The 18,206-nt window shown below is 34.0% G+C and overlaps 1 protein-coding gene and 1 non-coding gene across 7 annotated transcripts in view; both read right to left on the bottom strand.

The window, feature by feature from the left end:
* LOC149922838 (band 4.1-like protein 4) overlaps positions 1–18,206 on the bottom strand; it is a 53,062-nt gene that overhangs the window by 28,520 nt on the left and 6,336 nt on the right. For 5 of the 6 annotated variants that reach the window (XR_016477167.1, XR_016477168.1, XM_090162707.1 and 2 more), the window contains exons 2-3: positions 9,432–9,536; positions 8,205–8,247 (exon numbers count right to left, since the gene is read on the bottom strand). Coding sequence is in view for 4 of the 6 variants with exons in the window: in XM_090162707.1 (XP_090018833.1) it covers positions 8,205–8,247; positions 9,432–9,536 (148 nt within the window). In the remaining 2 variants the exon portion in view is untranslated. Of the gene's footprint in view, positions 1–8,204; positions 8,248–9,431; positions 9,537–12,577; positions 12,826–18,206 lie in introns of those variants that run through there. The other variant, XM_090162710.1, reaches the window with a different exon arrangement.
* Positions 12,754–12,826, bottom strand: TRNAK-UUU (transfer RNA lysine (anticodon UUU)). The gene has a single exon. It is a non-coding gene; the product is annotated as a tRNA-Lys (tRNA).

Genomic DNA, 18,206 nt, shown 5'->3' with positions numbered 1-18,206 from the left:
CTTTTTTTATTGTTTTCGGAAAATTTTCCGACTTACAATACTACAACAAATAATATATTTAAAAGTGTTATCTTTATTATTCAAATTACTTTATCTATTTTTTAGACCCTAACATGTAGCGGCATTTTGAAAAATTATTAAAATCGCTCGATTTTAAAATACATCTAACGTTTTAACGCGCGTGCTTTGTATTTGGGTGGAATAGAGTTTTCGCTGATGATTAGGGTCCAGTACCTTATCGCCAAACGAGGAGAATTTTGAAAGTGCCTCGAAGAAAGTCGTACATTGTCGAGAGCTCACTAACGTTATTCGTATCACGTCGTCTGCTCGATTCGGTAGCGTTTAATGTCGGGTTTTACCGACCCCTGGCGGCCAATTATCTTGTCTCTAATGGACGGGATAAGTGTTCGATATTCCCGTAGAGCTTCCCAGGATTCACGATATCACTCGACCTTCGAAAGGACCTTTACTATTATCTACAATTTACATACTATTAACCGCAAACTGGTTTGAATAAGCCAGAGAGCGCTTTAAGTTAGGAATGGTTATGAATCTTCTTTTGGACCAGGATCACATAACGACCATAGTATGACATTTGTAATTTTTCCTTAACACCACCTTTTTTCATAACAGGCAAATAAGTAGAATCATTATAAAATTTATATTCCGGAAATTAAAATTTTTATGGCTGTTGGCGACCGAAACGAGTCTAGGTGGCGTAACGGCGCTAGCTTCTCCGAGGTATCACCTATGATCTACCATCTGCTACAGACAAATTAAAAAGTCATAAGAACCATTTTTCTTAAACTTATCAAAATATAAGCAAACGATGCAAAAATTATATTAAAATGCGAGTATCAATATTTATAAAGTCAAATTTAAGAAAAACTAATAGCGTCTGTCAGGAATCCATACCTCTACTTGGAATGCTTATCCTGCCGTTATGGTAAGATCACTCTGACGGCTTTGGCCCCACCTATGAGATAAAAAATTACCTTTGCGCGCGCTCCCCTCTCACGTATAGTTGTTTGTTAAGTGAACATAGTGACGTCAAAAAAACCGTCAGCTACATCGAGACGAAAATCTGCCGCGATAAGCATTCCAAGTGGAAGTATGGATTCCTGCGTCTGTTTTAGCCGCTACCTATCTAGAATTCAATGGCGAACCAAAGGGGGCGTAGGTGGCGTAGCCATAGTTTTCGTTCGCGAAATTCAATTTCAGCCAATCCGATAATACGAAATTGCAGGTTTAGATCTTAAATTGGATAATACGCCCAAGGCGTAATATACCGCTAACAATTACGATAATCTACTACTCAGCTCGTTAGCAAGTCCAAGTTATAGTGTCAGTCACGAAAAAAAAAGTTCGTTAAGAAAAATAACATTAAACAATATGATACTTATTTTTATATTGTTACTAAAGGTAGTAGCAATAAGTAAGAGTTATTTTTAAATTGTAAATAACCAAGACAGTAGCTTGAGAAGTGGTCTAGAACCCGAACGCTTGCATATTTTTAAATTCAAATAAATATCTTATGAACCATTCATATTATTATAATTTTAACAATGGGCGATAAATAAATTTTACTTTAAATATGACAATAAATTTTACTTATATGACAATAAATTTTACTTATATGACACTAAATTTTACTTATATGACAATATATTTTACTTATATGACAATATATTTTACTTATATGACAATATATTTTACTTACATGACAATATATTTTACTTACATGACAATATATTTTACTTACATGACAATAAATTTTACTTACATGACAATAAATTTTACTTACATGACAATAAATTTTACTTATATGACAATATATTTTACTTACATGACAATAAATTTTACTTATATGACAATAAATTTTACTTATATGAAGTAAGAATTAGATTAAATTTTGAAAGCGTTTAAATTTTCACTAAGATTTGAACTCAACTGAAACCAGTGAGCGGAAATACATTCATGAAAATATAAAGCTCGACTTTATCTTTAAACCGAGGGTTACCTAATTTCTAAATAACTTGAAAATAAATATTTGTCTTTCGCGAAAGATCGCCAATTTAAACGTTTTATTTTTGGGCGTTAAAGTCGGTATTTTCTTTGAAATTCTTTGAAAATGTACTTCTATAAGGCTAGGGTTGTCTTATATTTATTCCTGGTCGTTCGACTTTTGCTTCAAAACGAATGCGTTCTGAATAACTTAAAAATACACCGCAAAACAAGTGTGGGACGCGCGGCGGGGCCTAGTTGCATAAATACACACTTTGTAACATTTCCCCTCAAAACTTGGCGACCCAGAAGTTAGAAAGGAAATCTAGAAATGTCTCAGGTTTTCCTGAACCAATCAATAACTTTTGAAAAATCCATCCACAAGTAAAATCTTTCCCGTCAATTTTTTTTGCGTTAATATATTTTACATAGCGTTTCGTTTTTAAGGGAACCAATGAACATAGTTATTCATTCTTGTTCTGATATACGTACAAATCGCTTTTGAGTAGCGGAGTCCGGGGGGCCTCAAAATGAAGGAAACTGATTTTCCTAGTTGATTTTTTCCTTGTCGGCTATTGGATCCGCAGCGGTAGTAACGATTGGTAATAATACTAATTAAAGATATTACGTGACAGCTAACAACGGGGAACAATTACGATGTCGTGTTTGCCTTACAAGGAAAAAATAATATCAGTGCTTGAAAGTGGAGGCCGCGTTTAAAACCAGAGTAAGTGAAGAAAATATTCCACATTTGTACTTCACGATTGACAAAGGTTATTCCGTGTGACCATAAGTTTATAAATACGTTTCGCGTGTTCAATATTTTAGCCCAATTTTGTTGATGAACACAGATTTCTACTAGAGCTCGCAAAATGCGTTGGGTTTAAATATTGGGAGATAAGTCTGTAAAGCTTTGCCAAACCAACGCATTTGCTTGGCCAACACGTCTTGTAAAGTTTTTCTGCATTCGCACAAAGCAAAACTGCTTGCCATCTAGGAGCAACAAACACAACACCCCACACAAGGAGAACGCAACCCGTTAAAAGTCGTGGATTTTCTTGCGTACATTTTTCATTGGTTAGACGCTTTAACGCCTGCTGGCGTCGGAAGGGGAAAACTCGGAAATTGTCTTCCCCCCGCCCGTAAAACGTTCGGCGTAAAGGCTCGTGACGCTCGTCCAATGAAATTCGTACACAACCCTTCGTTGCTGCGTTCTCCTTGTGTTTGTTGATCGTAGTTGCCATCAGTGTTCACCAACAATGTTTGGGTTCGTGTGATTAGGCCTCGTGTGAGCGCGTGCAGGAGGTAGTTGCGCCGAGGCGTAGGACCGACGCGTTATCATTTATTTTCAATTTGCGTATATTATCACTAAATGCGCTGATCGTTTTGGGTCTAGGTCACTTCACAAATCAGTAACTATTTCGGTTAACGGACACACTTATGGGATATTATTATAGACATTGGGTGTGACCATAAGACTATCAAGGCCCCCTAAGTTTGAAATGAATGGGATTATCACGTTAGGCTTATGACTGGCCAAACTGGTTACAAGAATCCAACTGGTGCTGAAAAACTGAAATTTATGCAAAAATCCCCCGAATTTGCTCTTTTTCTTCGCCAGGTAGCGTAGATCCTAATTTTGATTTCTCCCACGTCGGTCTGGTGCAGAATACAGGGGCCCTTATGCCCAATTCAAACTTAGGGGGCCTTGATAGTCTTATGCTGGTGTAACGTATAATTTCAAAATAATGAGAACAAATTCTAGATTTTAAATTTCGAAGAAATCTGCTGATATTTCAATAAACTAACATAGTGTTTTTTCCTCACGAGCTTGGCTGAAAAATCTGTAAAATATGAGAAGTTTGTAAACAAATATTATCTTTCTGACGTTCACAAACGAAACAAGTTTTTTAGTATCCGTATTCATTTTTTCGCATCTAAAACTAAAACTAAAACTCTAGACTAGTTTAAACTGATTAACAATGTAACACTATTCATGTTTTGTAATATGTTTACTGATATTAGACGTCATTAAAATCCCCTAAAAAGTAATTTATGTTTCAATTTTTTATTTTTCCGATTAATAATTATAATTATCAGTATTTTTATTTAAAAATTATAATTATCAGTATTTTTATTTAAAAATTATAATTATCAGTATTTTTATTTAAAAATTATAATTATCAGTATTTTTATTTAAAAATTATAATTATCAGTATTTTTATTTAAAAATTATAATTATCAGTATTTTTATTTAAAAATTATAACTATCAGTATTTTATTTAAAAATTATAACTATCAGTATTTTATTTAAAAATTATAATTATCAGTATTTTTATTTAAAAATTATAATTATCAGTATTTTATTTAAAAATTATAATTATCAATAATTATCAGTATTTTTATTTAAACTCAAAAAATATATTACGACGTGTCACGTAAGCTCGACAGAAATATGGCGTCGTCTTGAAGTGGTTAAATATTGGACTCCGAAGTACAAACAGAAAGGTAAGTCTAAAATGTTCACGTGACTAATGTTCAAACTTCTGGGGTACTCTTCTTAACCTCTCTTGGACTCGCAACAGAATTGAGTAGTATATTATCTCTTTCTTAGTAGTATATTTAGCTTTTGCCATATTTGGACACTAGGGAGCACTGTATTGAACTATCCATTGATTGCGCGATAACTATAAACATCAATCAGTCAGGGTTGGCACAATTTTGCCCAGGGTGGAAAAAAACTAGATTTTGCCGCGGTTTTTTCCACCTATTGTGTTCTTGTTAAAAATCGTGTGGAAAATCGTACTTTCATCTTTTTTTTCCACCTCTAGTGGCAAAATTCTATAAAAAATAAATAATAAAAGCAGTATATTCTTCTATTCTATTCACTCTTCTTCTGGCCTTTTTTCATCTCTCCTATTTGCAATGACCAAATTAGTCACTTAATAGATATAACAATGATTAATTTAGCATGAAAAGAGTTTTTTCCGGTTTTTACCAGTTTTTCCCACATGTCCCACATCAGTTATTCATAAATTTCCCTAATTGTTACACTACTTATGGTATTACTGAAGTGGTGTATTTGTAAACTGTAGCTAAAATACGCCCCAATATGAATAAAAAATATCGTTATTACGCCATGTCAGAGTCAGAGTGAAAGCGGGTCGAAAGCTCAGTTGTTTATGAAAATTGTGGGCTCTTTACACCCCAATTATTGATTAAATATTATTTAAAAAAATCCATGCGTGTCTCTCTGTTAATAAAAAATTTTTAGTTAAACAATTTCCATGGAAATGATAAAATCTTTTAATATTTATATTATAATCTATCGTAAAAAAAATAAAACCAACAATTTAGGATCATTTATTTCAAAAAAGTGAAAATTGTAACACCGCTGGCAAGCCCCGCTGAAAGGGTGTGTTTTAAATATTTTAATGTAAGCGGCGAATAAATTATGATACCTTTCTCGCCCTATTTTGAATTATAATGATATTACTCGATTTGAAAGCGTCGCTGATTACACGGAATGAATGCTTTTGGCGTTTAAGGTCACTCATTTCTTTTTTGTTATTTGTTCATTTCGACATTTCTCTATCAACGCGTCACTCCTCTTAAATATTCAGTTTCTAATGAACTTGTCAAATGGTCTGAATGGCCGAATTGCGTCCAGGTAATAACGGGCGGAATTTCGCACTCCTTTCAAATTTCTTTCAAACTAGATTATTTTTCCTTCTATTCGTGTTTCGGGGATATTAATGAGTTAAACCAAAAGCTTATTATATATCTTACTAGAGAAAAAGCCATCAAAGACATTTGAAATGCGTAGACAAGAGGCACGGCTCTAAATGTACCGCGTCAGGAATACATTGAATGATTATCTCGGCCGATTTCCGTCTGTATCTAGGGGACCATTTTTGTAAGTCATTTTGACGTCAGAGAATACGTGTTTTTTTTCTTACGAGTTTCATTGGCTTAAAAATTTTCTACCAAAAATCGTCGCCGTTAAAACAAAACCACGTATCTTTTCGGTGGCCTTTTTGAGAAAAATGTATTTTTAATTTTGCAAGGACTTGTGAAATCGCGTGTTAGGTTTTTACACGCGAGTTAATTTTATAGTTAAATAATTTCGTTTCAATATTGAATTTATGAGGATTTTAATTTAAAAATATTTTGCTAAAGAGGAATTTTTAGAGATACGTGGTCTCGCGTCATGTAGTGAGATAGGAGCTGAAAATAAGCAAGATACGTGCTTTTGCGCGAAATGCGTTGTGAATATCAAAGATACGTTTAAGTGTTTTCTCGATTTAAAAAAAGAAATTCAATTGCAACCTATTAATGTTTTTAATGTTATATATGTAAATTGGGGTGTAGAATCTAAATATGTCAATTTTTTACATAACAACGTATCTCAAGTAACGTGGTTTTGTTTTAACGGCGACGAAATATCCTGGACTACCCAGTGTTACCGAGTATAGTTGACAACAAAACTACAGTTGTGAAAATGGGTGGTTGCGCGGGGTTAAAACTCCTAATTTATTCTCATTCACGTCACCGAAAACGGTCCGCGAGATCTTACCGTAGGGAAAACGGCAGGATAACCATTCCTGACCGCGTGTGTTACTCCGCCTGCCGATGTAAAATGTCAAAATTACACTTAATTATCAATCTGATTTTCTCGATGTAGTAGTTTTAATTTCGGCCCGCACTATTTTTCACCCGAAAAGTGTTTTGAAAAACATTATCAGGATAGGGAGTCGGATACTTATCTCGTAAGAGGTATATTATTAACTTCTGATTAAACTTATAAAGTTATATTAATCTTTCAAATTTATAAGTTTGACTTTTGCAAAAGGGCGTTACGTGAAGTTATACACCGTATTCGTAATATATAATTTAATTTTATCTTGGTTTTGGAAGTGGCATTTTTTTTAGTTTATAACTATATTTTTTTTAATGGGGGCATGGTATCATAAAGCTTTTTTTACACAATCGTAAACCTATTTTTCACGTATACCGTACCTGACGACGACGTGAGCGAACGTCGAAACATTTAGTGCCTTTATTGTTTTAATAAAGTAACTTTTATTGTGTAAAAGTCGAATTATTAAAAAATATCAATACACACAAGAAAACGCTATCTTCAATTACATAGAAGTATACAATTTCGATATAGCTGAATTGGAGCATAGTTGATATTCTCATGAATTCCCCATTGCTACAGTGAATGGATAAACGTTTTCCCTTATCTCATATCAGACCCTACATTAAAGCTATGTTGTCTATATTGTGAGATTTTTCTCGAAATGGTGACGTTTAATTAACTAATCAACTATAAATCGACGTAACTATTTTAAGCACTAAATGGAATGATTAATCTGTTTAATCGGTCATAATTATGTTCAACTTTTACTATTATTCTAGCTACACTAGTCTGAGATGCATTAACAAATATTCAAAATAAAATAAAATATCTGGGGAATTCTGAAATTATAGTATTCAATAGACCATTCTATAAGGTACTACTTACGTGATTATTTACTTTATTGTATAGAGAGGCAGAAGGCTGGGCCCGATTTTTCATGAACCGGGGAGGCTCAAAAAAGACTTATCTGGCAAACCTGACAACCTATTTGTCTGGATAAATACTGTATTTTTGATCCAAATTCTTCTCGTTTAACAGTTATAGTTTTATACAAGACATTATAAATAGTACATTAACAAGATCTCATTAATTTTGTAAATAGTTCAGTTATGGACTTACTATATTTTTAAATATACTATCTTCACGTAGGGTACCTTAGTTATATTTTTGAAATCGACTTTACGAGTGACGCTTTAAAATATCAATCAAATAGGAATGAGCATAAGCTGAATTTTTAAAACCAAAGAATAAATATGTTTGCAAGTCCTACTGAAGTAGCGCTATGTGGTCTTTGTGAAAGTATTTGACCTGTTTAGCTAGGAATTTATAGAAAGGTCTATTTACTGTCTAGCGTTTTTCTTTCAAAACATAGCAAGGTTGCAAGTTTTGACTGTGCCAGTTATCACACTGGAAAAGGGAACTTCAACCTTTTCTGTATCGGTAATTTTATATTATGAAATTTCCCAATTTAATAACTTGTGGCGCTACGTAGTTTCCTTATTTAATTTCTAATACAATAGTTACTGGTGTCGTGAAATAATAAACTTACGAAACTAACCTTTCAGTTGTCTAACGACTTTCTTGTGTGGGTCGAGCCAGTGCTACAAAAACAAAACAAAATGAATTAACTGAGGCCGAAATTAGAAGCGTAATGCCAGACTTCAAATTGATGTTTTTTCTCTCAAAGACCATTTAATTTCCCGTATTACAAAAATAGCTAATATCGGCAACCAGTGATGGGCATTAAGCCGAAAGTGCCGCTCAGCTCGCGTTCGATAGCTTTATTTCCGCTCACGCTCTCACTCGATCCTCCTCTCTTTTCGTGCTTTTTGTTAAATGTTTGATCGTTTCTTTTGACGCTCATTTGAAAGCCGAAATCGGTGCTACTCTCTTTTCACGGTTTTTTGAGAGGTTAAATAGGTGCTCCTCTATTTTCACGGTTTTTTGAGAGGTTAAATAGGTGCTCCTCTATTTTCACGGTTTTTTGAGAGGTTAAATAGGTGCTCCTCTATTTCACGGTTTTTTGAGAGGTTAAATAGGTGCTCCTCTATTTTCACGGTTTTTTGAGAGGTTAAAATAGGTGCTCCTCTATTTTCACGGTTTTTTGAGAGGTTAAAATAGGTGCTCCTCTATTTTCACGGTTTTTTGAGAGGTTAAATAGGTGCTCCTCTATTTTCACGGTTTTTTGAGAGGTTAAATAGGTGCTCCTCTATTTTCACGGTTTTTTGAGAGGTTAAATAGGTGCTCCTCTATTTTCACGGTTTTTTGAGAGGTTAAATAGGTGCTCCTCTATTTTCGCGATTTTTTGAGAGGTTAAATAGGTGCTCCTCTCTTTTCGCGCTTTTTTTGAGAGGTTAAAAAGGTTCTCCTCGCTTTTCGCGCTTTTTTGAGAGGTTAAATAGATGCTCCTTTCTTTTCGCGCTTTTTTGAGAGGTTAAATAGGTGCTCCTCTCTTTTCGCGCTTTTTGAGAAAGAGAGATCGTCTCATTTCCGTTTCGCTGTTTTGATAATTTGCCTTCAACTCCGCTCAAAATGACAGAAAAAGCTCTCAAGTGAGCTGAGCGATGCCCATCGCAGGCAGCAACGCCCCCCTATTAAGTTATTTTTTATCTCTAATACATAATACATACACTGATAATTGCGAGCCCATCATTATTAGTCGTCAGCCCTTAATTATAATTTAAATTGGCAAACGTTCTTTTTTTAACGTAATGAAATCGATCACCCGTATGTTTATTTTAATTCGTTCTGTCCGGGCTATGAATTAATGCATCACATCACTTACGGTTTGGCCGGCTGTGTCAATGAACCTCAGTCCGAAATACGGCGTTTCCAGCAGATTCAAATGACGGAAAACCACGTCGAGGAGGTCCTGGCCCGTTGAAGTTGACTGCAAACGAAAAAAATTGAATCATTATAGCGTCATTCACTTGTAGAGATGTGAGGGGGTAAATTTACCAATTATTTTCATAAAGCAAAAACACCCAAAAATATGTTGTTAATCTTCAAATAAAAGAAGAAACAATTGCATTTTACCAAGAATGTATTTATTTATTCTCAGGGAGAATGAATATGTTGAGACGATCGACGGACACGTTGAGCCCCTACCCCCTTCACGCTAGAGGGGGGGGGGGGAGCAGCAGCGTTAATCGCGTCGAAAAACGTAATTTTTAATAACCAATGAGATTGCAGGACGAATTGGATTTATTTTAAACGGAGGAGCATACCGGGGGGCACAACGGGTGGAATTAGAGAAACATATTCATTCTCCCTGAGAATAAATAAATACATTCTTGATTTTACATTGCATCAGAAAACCAAATCATTTTCCAGGGCCCCACCGGAGTTTGAAAAATTCACCCAGAAAATCAGGTAGCAGACGACGTGTCGTAGTTTTCCCTATGTCCGCGATTCGCGCGGGAAACTGACGAATATCAAACGCCGGTGGGGCCCTTTAAAGACTCCGAATTCCCGGCACTGTGATTTTACGTTCCATACATTTAAATGTATTTCTAAGCCTGGGTTATCCGAGGGGCAGGTCACTTCCATTTTGGGTGCGTCTTAATCATAGTAAAATGATTAAATCAGGGTAATCGTGATTAAATCCGGGTAATCAAGATTAAAAAATCTAATCAAGATTGGAAAATCTAATCGCGATTTAAACGAGATTTAATCATTCTAATCATTTTAATCAGGATTTAATCATTTAAACAAGATTTAATCATTTAAACGAGATTTAATCATTCTAATCATGATCTAATCTTTTTAATTAGATTTAATCATTTTAATTAGATTTAATCGTTTTAATTAGATTTAATCGTTTTAATTAGATTTAATCGTTTTAATCACGATTTAATCAATATAATCGGTTGAATCGAGAATTTATCATTAAAATCAAAACTAAAGTACGATTTAATCATACTAATCACGATATAATTTTTTAATCAGGATTTAATAATTTTAAACAGATTTAATTATTTTAATCAGATTTAATCATTTAATCATGATTAAATCAGATTTAAAAATTCTAATCATGATTAAACGTGATTTAATCAACTTAATCGTGATTAAATTGAATTTAATCAACTTAATCGTGATTAAATTGAATTTAATCAAAATAATCACGATTAAATCGGATTTAATCTTTTGAGGGGCGCGTCGTTAATCAAGGAAGTGACCTGCCCCTCGGGGTTATCTAGGAGGTTTCTCGAAGTTTAATGTAACCTAAGGCTATGCTAAAATTAAAATACTATTTTAATAATTATTGTGACATCAAACCATTATTTTTATTAAATAAAAAAGTTAATGGTAAATTTACCGTTTTTATTTTTACCGGTAAATTGCCATCACTATTCACTTGTCGCTTTATTTCAAGATTCGAACTTTATTCCGCTTTTCGAGCGTTTCGTGCTCTTCACTTTTGACATAAGTTAGCGTTTTCTATAACGCCAAGAACTTCGGAGAAAGCAATTGTTGTTTACGAGATAAGCGTTCTCCACGATTTACCCATTACGATACGCGCTAAAACCTAAAAAGGTGCTCAAATAGTTTCACGCGTTGCTATATTTTTGGGGTTTGTTACGTAGCTAGAGTGAAGCATCTCACAAATATTTTTATCTTTACGTGAAAAGATTTCGAATCGAGATATTAACTTATCTGATTCCCCGCTTTTGGGTCGAGGGGGTAAGCATTTGGAAAACGTTGTACACCTTATAACTTATTTTAGGGAAAAAAACCATTGTGATTTCCAGTGATTTTCCACAATTTTTCTGTGATTTCCAACAATTTCTAACAATTCTTCTGTAAATTCTAGTGATTTATCATAGTTTATTCTGTGATTTCCAGTGATTTATCATTATCGTTTCTGTGATTTACAATAATTTCTAACAATTCTTCAGTAAATTCCAGTGATTTGTCGTATTTTTTCTATAGGTGATTTATCATATTTGTTGTGATTTTCAGTGATTTATCATTTTTGTTATTTTCAGTGTTTTATTATATTTTGTGATTTTCAGCGATTTATCATTTTTGTGATTTTCAGTGATTTATCATATTTTTTGACTTTCAGCGATTTATCATTTTTGTGATTTTCAGTGATTTATCATATTTTTTGACTTTCAGCGATTTATCATATTTTTTGACTTTCAGCGATTTATCATATTTTGTGATTTTCAGTGATTTATCATATTTTTTTGTGATTTTCAGTGATTACCTAAACTACGATTGTACACTTGTTGAGTTCATTTTAACTTATATACTACTCTAAAATATTGATACGAATTTACACTTTGATGGTTTTTGTTTTATCAAAAATAAAGGCTACTCTTTTCAAACCAGTCTTATAAGTAGACAACAATTAAATTTATATAATAAACTTCCGTTTGTAATACCGGGTTTAATAGGCTTATCTGAAAAGGGTCTAAGCATGGCAAATAACCCCCAGAAGGACTAGTAAGGCAAGCAAAAGTTCGTATAGAGAATTTTCCCTAGAACTGTCACGCGCAACTAACGTAGCGCTACCTTCCGATATTTAGCGGAAATTAAAATTTAGGACAATATGGCTGCCTACCGACGTCGGGTTAATTTGACATTACTATATTCAGCAAAAATCCTGTAGATGTTTTTAAACTTACAACTTCGTATGTTTTAGTATCTGAAGGTCTGCTTAAAATGTAATTTATCTTCTCAATAGATTTAATAATTATTCTTTGAAATTGGGTTTCAAAAATAATAATAATATAATAACATCTGCAAATTATAAATAACTTAAGCAAAGGCTTAAAAGTTAAAAACTATTTATTTAACTTAAACTTTAAAAAACTTATCAATGAAGTTACATTTAATTTTTAACCATCTTACTTAATAAATAAGTATGTATGCTCACATTGTTTTATAATAGTTCTAGCTGAAAAATCATTAAAATGTATTTACCATTTATCAATGAAACCTCGCTTACTCTTTTGGACGCGGCCATATTTATGTGGTGAATTTACAACTCAAGAGAAGAGCGCTAGATGGCGCGTTGTTCGATTAGCTAGACGAAAACGGGCCAACATTTGTACGCTTGCGTTCTAAGCGTACTTTGTGTTTCACTAAAAAGAACCGTCCGCCCGAACAGGGACTCGAACCCTGGACCGTTAGGTTAAAAGCCTAACGCTCTACCGACTGAGCTATCCGGGCTTATAATATAGACTCAAGGACTGTTACAAAATACTTTTTCTCTCGCAATATCCCCATTCTGTTCTATCTAATCATATGTTCTGAAGGTCATGTTCTTTTGGCCTAGGAGTAGTAAACACACCCCTACTACTACTCATAGTTTTGGCAAAGTCCTCTATACTAGAATCGTAATCCCTCGTAGTTTTACCGCTGCCTCTCCAAACTGTCAGCGACTAGATAAACTTCAGCTGCTGATAAAACACAACCTCTTTGTGAACTACAATTGAGCTTTCGACGATTTACGGTATCATAAGTCTATAATTATTTACATAAGTGTAGCGGTTCTTTGAAATAATTACTGATAATTAGCTCGAGTACACTAATGTGTTTGAATTTTAGCTTATCTAGAGATCCGTGCAGATCAAAGAATATAAAGCCCCTGGAATGGAAGGTGTAGCTCCGTCTAGTGGAACTTTTACGCCTCTCGTTTTTAAAGAGAGACCGGGTTGCGTTAAGGAAAAGGGCCCGTAAGCAGGGTTTTTTTAATTCCAGTTTGAAGTACCCCGATTGACAGGCAAACACAGTCTCGTTTTGAAATTCAGAGACAATAAGTTGCATATCCAAAAGCTTGGCTTAAGTCCACCAAAAATGTGTGTCCCTTATAATAAAGCACGTAGAGGATAGGAAACTGTCACACTAATGGGGGAAATAATTATAAACTTATGATAGTACTGTTCATAAGTGTACTTTTAATTGGCAAGTAGACGCACGCGTACTAGTTTCGATGACGTTCTCGCAACTGGTACAATGCGATTCGGCTTATAAATTAACCCGTTGCTAGATGACACGTGACGTCACTTCTAACAAGGTCAGTGGCATCGACGCCTCTTTATTGTCCGCGCCAAAGAAAAATATCTTTTAAGCAACGCTCGAAAACCGGACTTGGATTTTGTATAAATCTTTTCAAATTGGCGGATACGCCACTGCAGAAGAACTTATACAATTTCTTATACATATATATATATATATATATATATATACATTTTTTTTCTCGAGTCGAAAAAATTCGCTCCCTTCACTCGACGGGGACCAATAAAAGTAAATTTGTTTTAACTGGAAATAACATTTTCCCGTTTTGGTCGGACAAAAAAACTAACGACGTAAGTTGGAACGCTTTTTCGGGGTCAACATTTTTTGAGGCGTTCATTTAAATTCTGCATCTCCTTTTATATTGATATCAGTAAAAAAACTAAAAATTTATTACGGAGGGTGGCAAGATTTAAAGTACTTTGTAGCCCCCCTCTCCCCCCTTTAATTTAACTTCCTTTCTTTGGACCGCCAGAGAGAGAAAGCCATTGAACTCTAGAAAAACTACGTTGAAGGAGAGAAAGTGAAACTATGCCTTTGTGGGGAAGCGAACAACGAATTTCCCCATCCTCCATTTCTCGGTTCAAACCCTATTAAACTTTATACAGATGAAGAACAACGTTTAGCTCTAATAATTCGTAACAATTAGATCATAGCCCTTTTTTTCGTGACTACATAGACTTAAATAATATTTATTTCGAAATTAGAAAAATTTCTAATTTAATAAAACTTTTTTCATTGGTTCAAATATAGTGGGGGATGTTGAAGTCATTTCTCTGGCAACAGAAGTATTTAGCATCTATTAAAGAAAATTATTTTACTCATCAGTCTCGAGATTTGTTGATAATTTATGCAATGATGGTTGAAAATGAAATTTAATTTTGGACATCATTTAACCTCTGAGTTTATTTATTTACGGATTATTTGTCCTTTATTCGCCGGGTGGAGTTTATTGATTTGAATATTATTTGCCCTTGAGTTTGTTTATCTGTGCATTATTTGACCTTTGAGTGTATTTATTAATTTTTATTTGTATTTTGAGTTTATTGATTTAGTTTGTTTATTTATGCATTATTTGACCTTTGAGTGTATATTTTTAGTATTATTTGTTCTTTGAGTTTATTGATTTATATCTTATTTGACCTTTGAGTTTGTTTATTTGTGCATTATTTGACCTTTGAGTTTATTGATTGATGCATTATTTGTATTTTGAGTTTATTGATTTAGTTTGTTTATTTATGAATTATTTGACCTTTGAGTGTATATTTTTAGTATTATTTGTTCTTTGAGTTTATTGATTTATGCATTATTTGACCTTTGAGTTTATTGATTTATGCATTATTTGACCTTTGAGTTTATTGATTTATGCATTATTTGACCTTTGAGTTTATTGATTTATGCATTATTTGACCTTTGAGTTTATTGATTTATGCATTATTTGACCTTTGAGTTTATTGATTTATGCATTATTTGACCAAGGCTTTAAGTAGTAAAAAATAGTAATCAGCTAGGTTAATACCCAAGGCACTACCTGAGGCCTAAGTCATCAAGCGACTTTCAAAGCCATTTCATAGCAGGTAAGAAATTATTTAGAGGATTGCCAATTTAGACCTAAAATACAAAAGGTCATGACTTAAAATCATACGATGTCATAGGTCAAAGTACATTTTAATTTTGGGCCATGACCAGATAATTAAACGATAGCTGGATGTCCACTTTTCATAATATCAATCGATTCATAGTAAGAGTTAAATACGATATTATACATAAGTTTTTTCCATTGCTAATATTTATACAGCGTGTTACGGATAAGAGTACCGATACTTTTTATATACATTCTATGGGTCTCTATGAGTAAAAAATATCCAATAAACAGGGGTCCTAAAGTGCTTCGTTTCAGAGATATGGGCTCCCAAAAAACTACCCCAAAAACCGGACACAGCCTTAAATCTGGCAAACAATATTCTTCCTTGAACCAAATTGTTTTCATTAAACTATCAATTGTTTTTTATCCGTGAGGCGAGAAACTTTAATAACAAGTGGCAAAAGTTCATTAATGTCCTTTTAGAAGTAAAATGAGTTTGAAGACAAATACAAGCCATTTTAATTTATTGATACGATATTAATTATTTAATCGAAACATACAAATGTCATTAAAATTCTAAAGGAATGGTTTTAAAATTGTCTAATATTGTAGCTAATATGGCACATTGGTCCAGGAATGCTTATTGAACGCACGGGCTCAAGAAAAATGGGTTAGAAGCTCAAAGATTCAACCAGCAGTAGATTCCCAAAAGACTGGTGTCAGATAGACTGGCGTTTGAGTCTCTAGATAGACGACTAAAAGAAATACAAGAAATTTATATCAAACTCATTTTATTTCTAAAAGGACATTAATGAACTTTTGCCACTTGTTACTAAAGTTTCTCGCCTCACGGATAAAAAATTGATAGTTTAATGAAAACAATTTGGTTCAAGGAAGAATATTGTTTGCCAGATTTAAGGCTGTGTCCGGTTTTTGGGGTAGTTTTTTGGGAGCCCATATCTCTGAAATGAAGCACTTTAGGACAAATGTTTATTAGACATTTTTTACTCATAGAGACCCATAGAATGCATATAGAAAGTTTCGGTACTCCTATCCGTAGCACTCTGTATTGATGATAGTTACTTCAACGTGGATTTTACTATATACTTCCGCTACTACTGATGATAGGCGTAGAATAAAGCACATTATTTTTTGCATAAATCAAAGAACTTCTTCATATCCTCGAACCCCAATAACGTTTCTTAATTAATTCATGCTAAAATTTACCCTCTAGCTTTCCAACCTTTGAATTCCTTTGAACTATAACAATGGAAGCATTTTTATAACGGATTCGATTGAACGGAATCGTTCTTTGTTTTGTCACTTGACTGAGTTTGTTAATTTTTAATTACGCGCTCGAAAATGGTCATAGCTGTGAACTTGGCCATTGCGCGGGTAAGGGTTGTGCTCTAGCAGAGCGTGTCGCCGGGATTCTGGCTACCAGTGTAAAAAGGAAGAAGTTAACGATGGTCCCCGACGGACGAATGTCTCACCTAAAGATTTGCCAGAACCAGAAGACATGCGACGCGACGGATCGAAGCCGTTCGTTGTTATTGCTCAATTTTATTTTCACTTTATAAAATGCGTTCTAAATGGTTAACGAACCGGCACCACAGTGCCATGTCTCGCAACTGGAATCTCGAGTTCGTGTTGAAAATCATCAGAAGTATCCAGAACGTATGTAGTCTCATCGAGAACGAACGAGTCTTACATGTTCTATCACCTATGCTAGAATTTATTTATTTATACCATTAGTAACATAATAAACATAAGTATGGCACAGAAAGAATTCGGTTAATTATAGTCTGTCGTGGAGTGATTGCGAAATAGGAAGTTTCCGAATATGAAACTCGTCCCTTCTTGCTCTTTCCGGTGTCCAAATAGTTGGTTAGTTTGATGGCGAGAAATAAGAGCGTACACGCGTTTAGGTTTGAAATTAGAAAAAAAAACTAACTTTTGAAATGTAGCCAGAGTTAATAATAGTTATTTTTATCTTCCGATTCAATAATCCATCATTATTTTCTAAAAATAAGCGTTGTTTTCATTTTTGAAAGCATTTCAATTTTCAATAGTCCTTGGCTGATCCGTTGAAAAGGCGATTTTCCAGGAATCTTCCAAATACTAGGAGCAGTTCGTGGAGAATTGTCAGTCCGTCGGTACGTTATGGCTTACGTTGTTATTGGCGAAACAAACTATCATTAAAAGGAATTGCTAATTTGATTTTAATTAGGAGGAATCAGCTTTCTTTTCAAGCTACACTAAAAAATTGTCTTCACATATTCATTATCCCTTACATTGTTAATATAAATAAATATATTCTTGAACTAAGCGTCTCTCTCAAAGAGGCGGTATACTCTAGGAAGGGACATTTAACGGTCTGTAGTCTTTGGTATTTATGGATTTTTTGGGAAACATGTTTGCCAGCTTGTTGACGTACATTCATGCGAATCACGCCGACGGTTTTAGAACTGGAACGTACTGAACTGAACTCCCATCAAAGACTAAGGGGGAAATTTTTGTCGGGGGGGGGGGACAACATAGCCGGATTTTATGAAAACACTTATTACATTATGCTACTATCTTTCAATAAAATTTCCAAAATTAGGTTAATTTAGTTTATGAAAACTTTAATTAAAGCTGAATTTAACTAATTCATATTTTAATTCATTTTATCAAAAATAGAAAAAGAGATTCTCAATTATCGTGCCAATAAAATAATATTTTCAAACCAGTCCCCCACAGATGGCGTTACTTCTAGCAACGGCAACAGCCTTTTATTTTGAAAATATGTGTTGCCATAAGTCTATAATGTGATCCCATAAGTTTGTCACATTGGGGAGTATTTTACTGAGAGCTAGTCACGCAGCGACGTCATCAAAAGAAGAAAATAACCCCCTAGCGAGGCGCTGTCAAAGGCTACGTGTGACGCGGGAGCGAGCGGACGAAGCC

This window comes from Leiobunum rupestre, chromosome 11, assembly GCF_980474605.1.
Source record: "Leiobunum rupestre chromosome 11, qqLeiRupe1.1.hap1, whole genome shotgun sequence".
NCBI lineage: Eukaryota > Metazoa > Arthropoda > Arachnida > Opiliones > Sclerosomatidae > Leiobunum > Leiobunum rupestre.
Note: the sequence above shows the minus strand (reverse complement) of the source record. Positions and strands in the feature narration are given on the sequence as shown.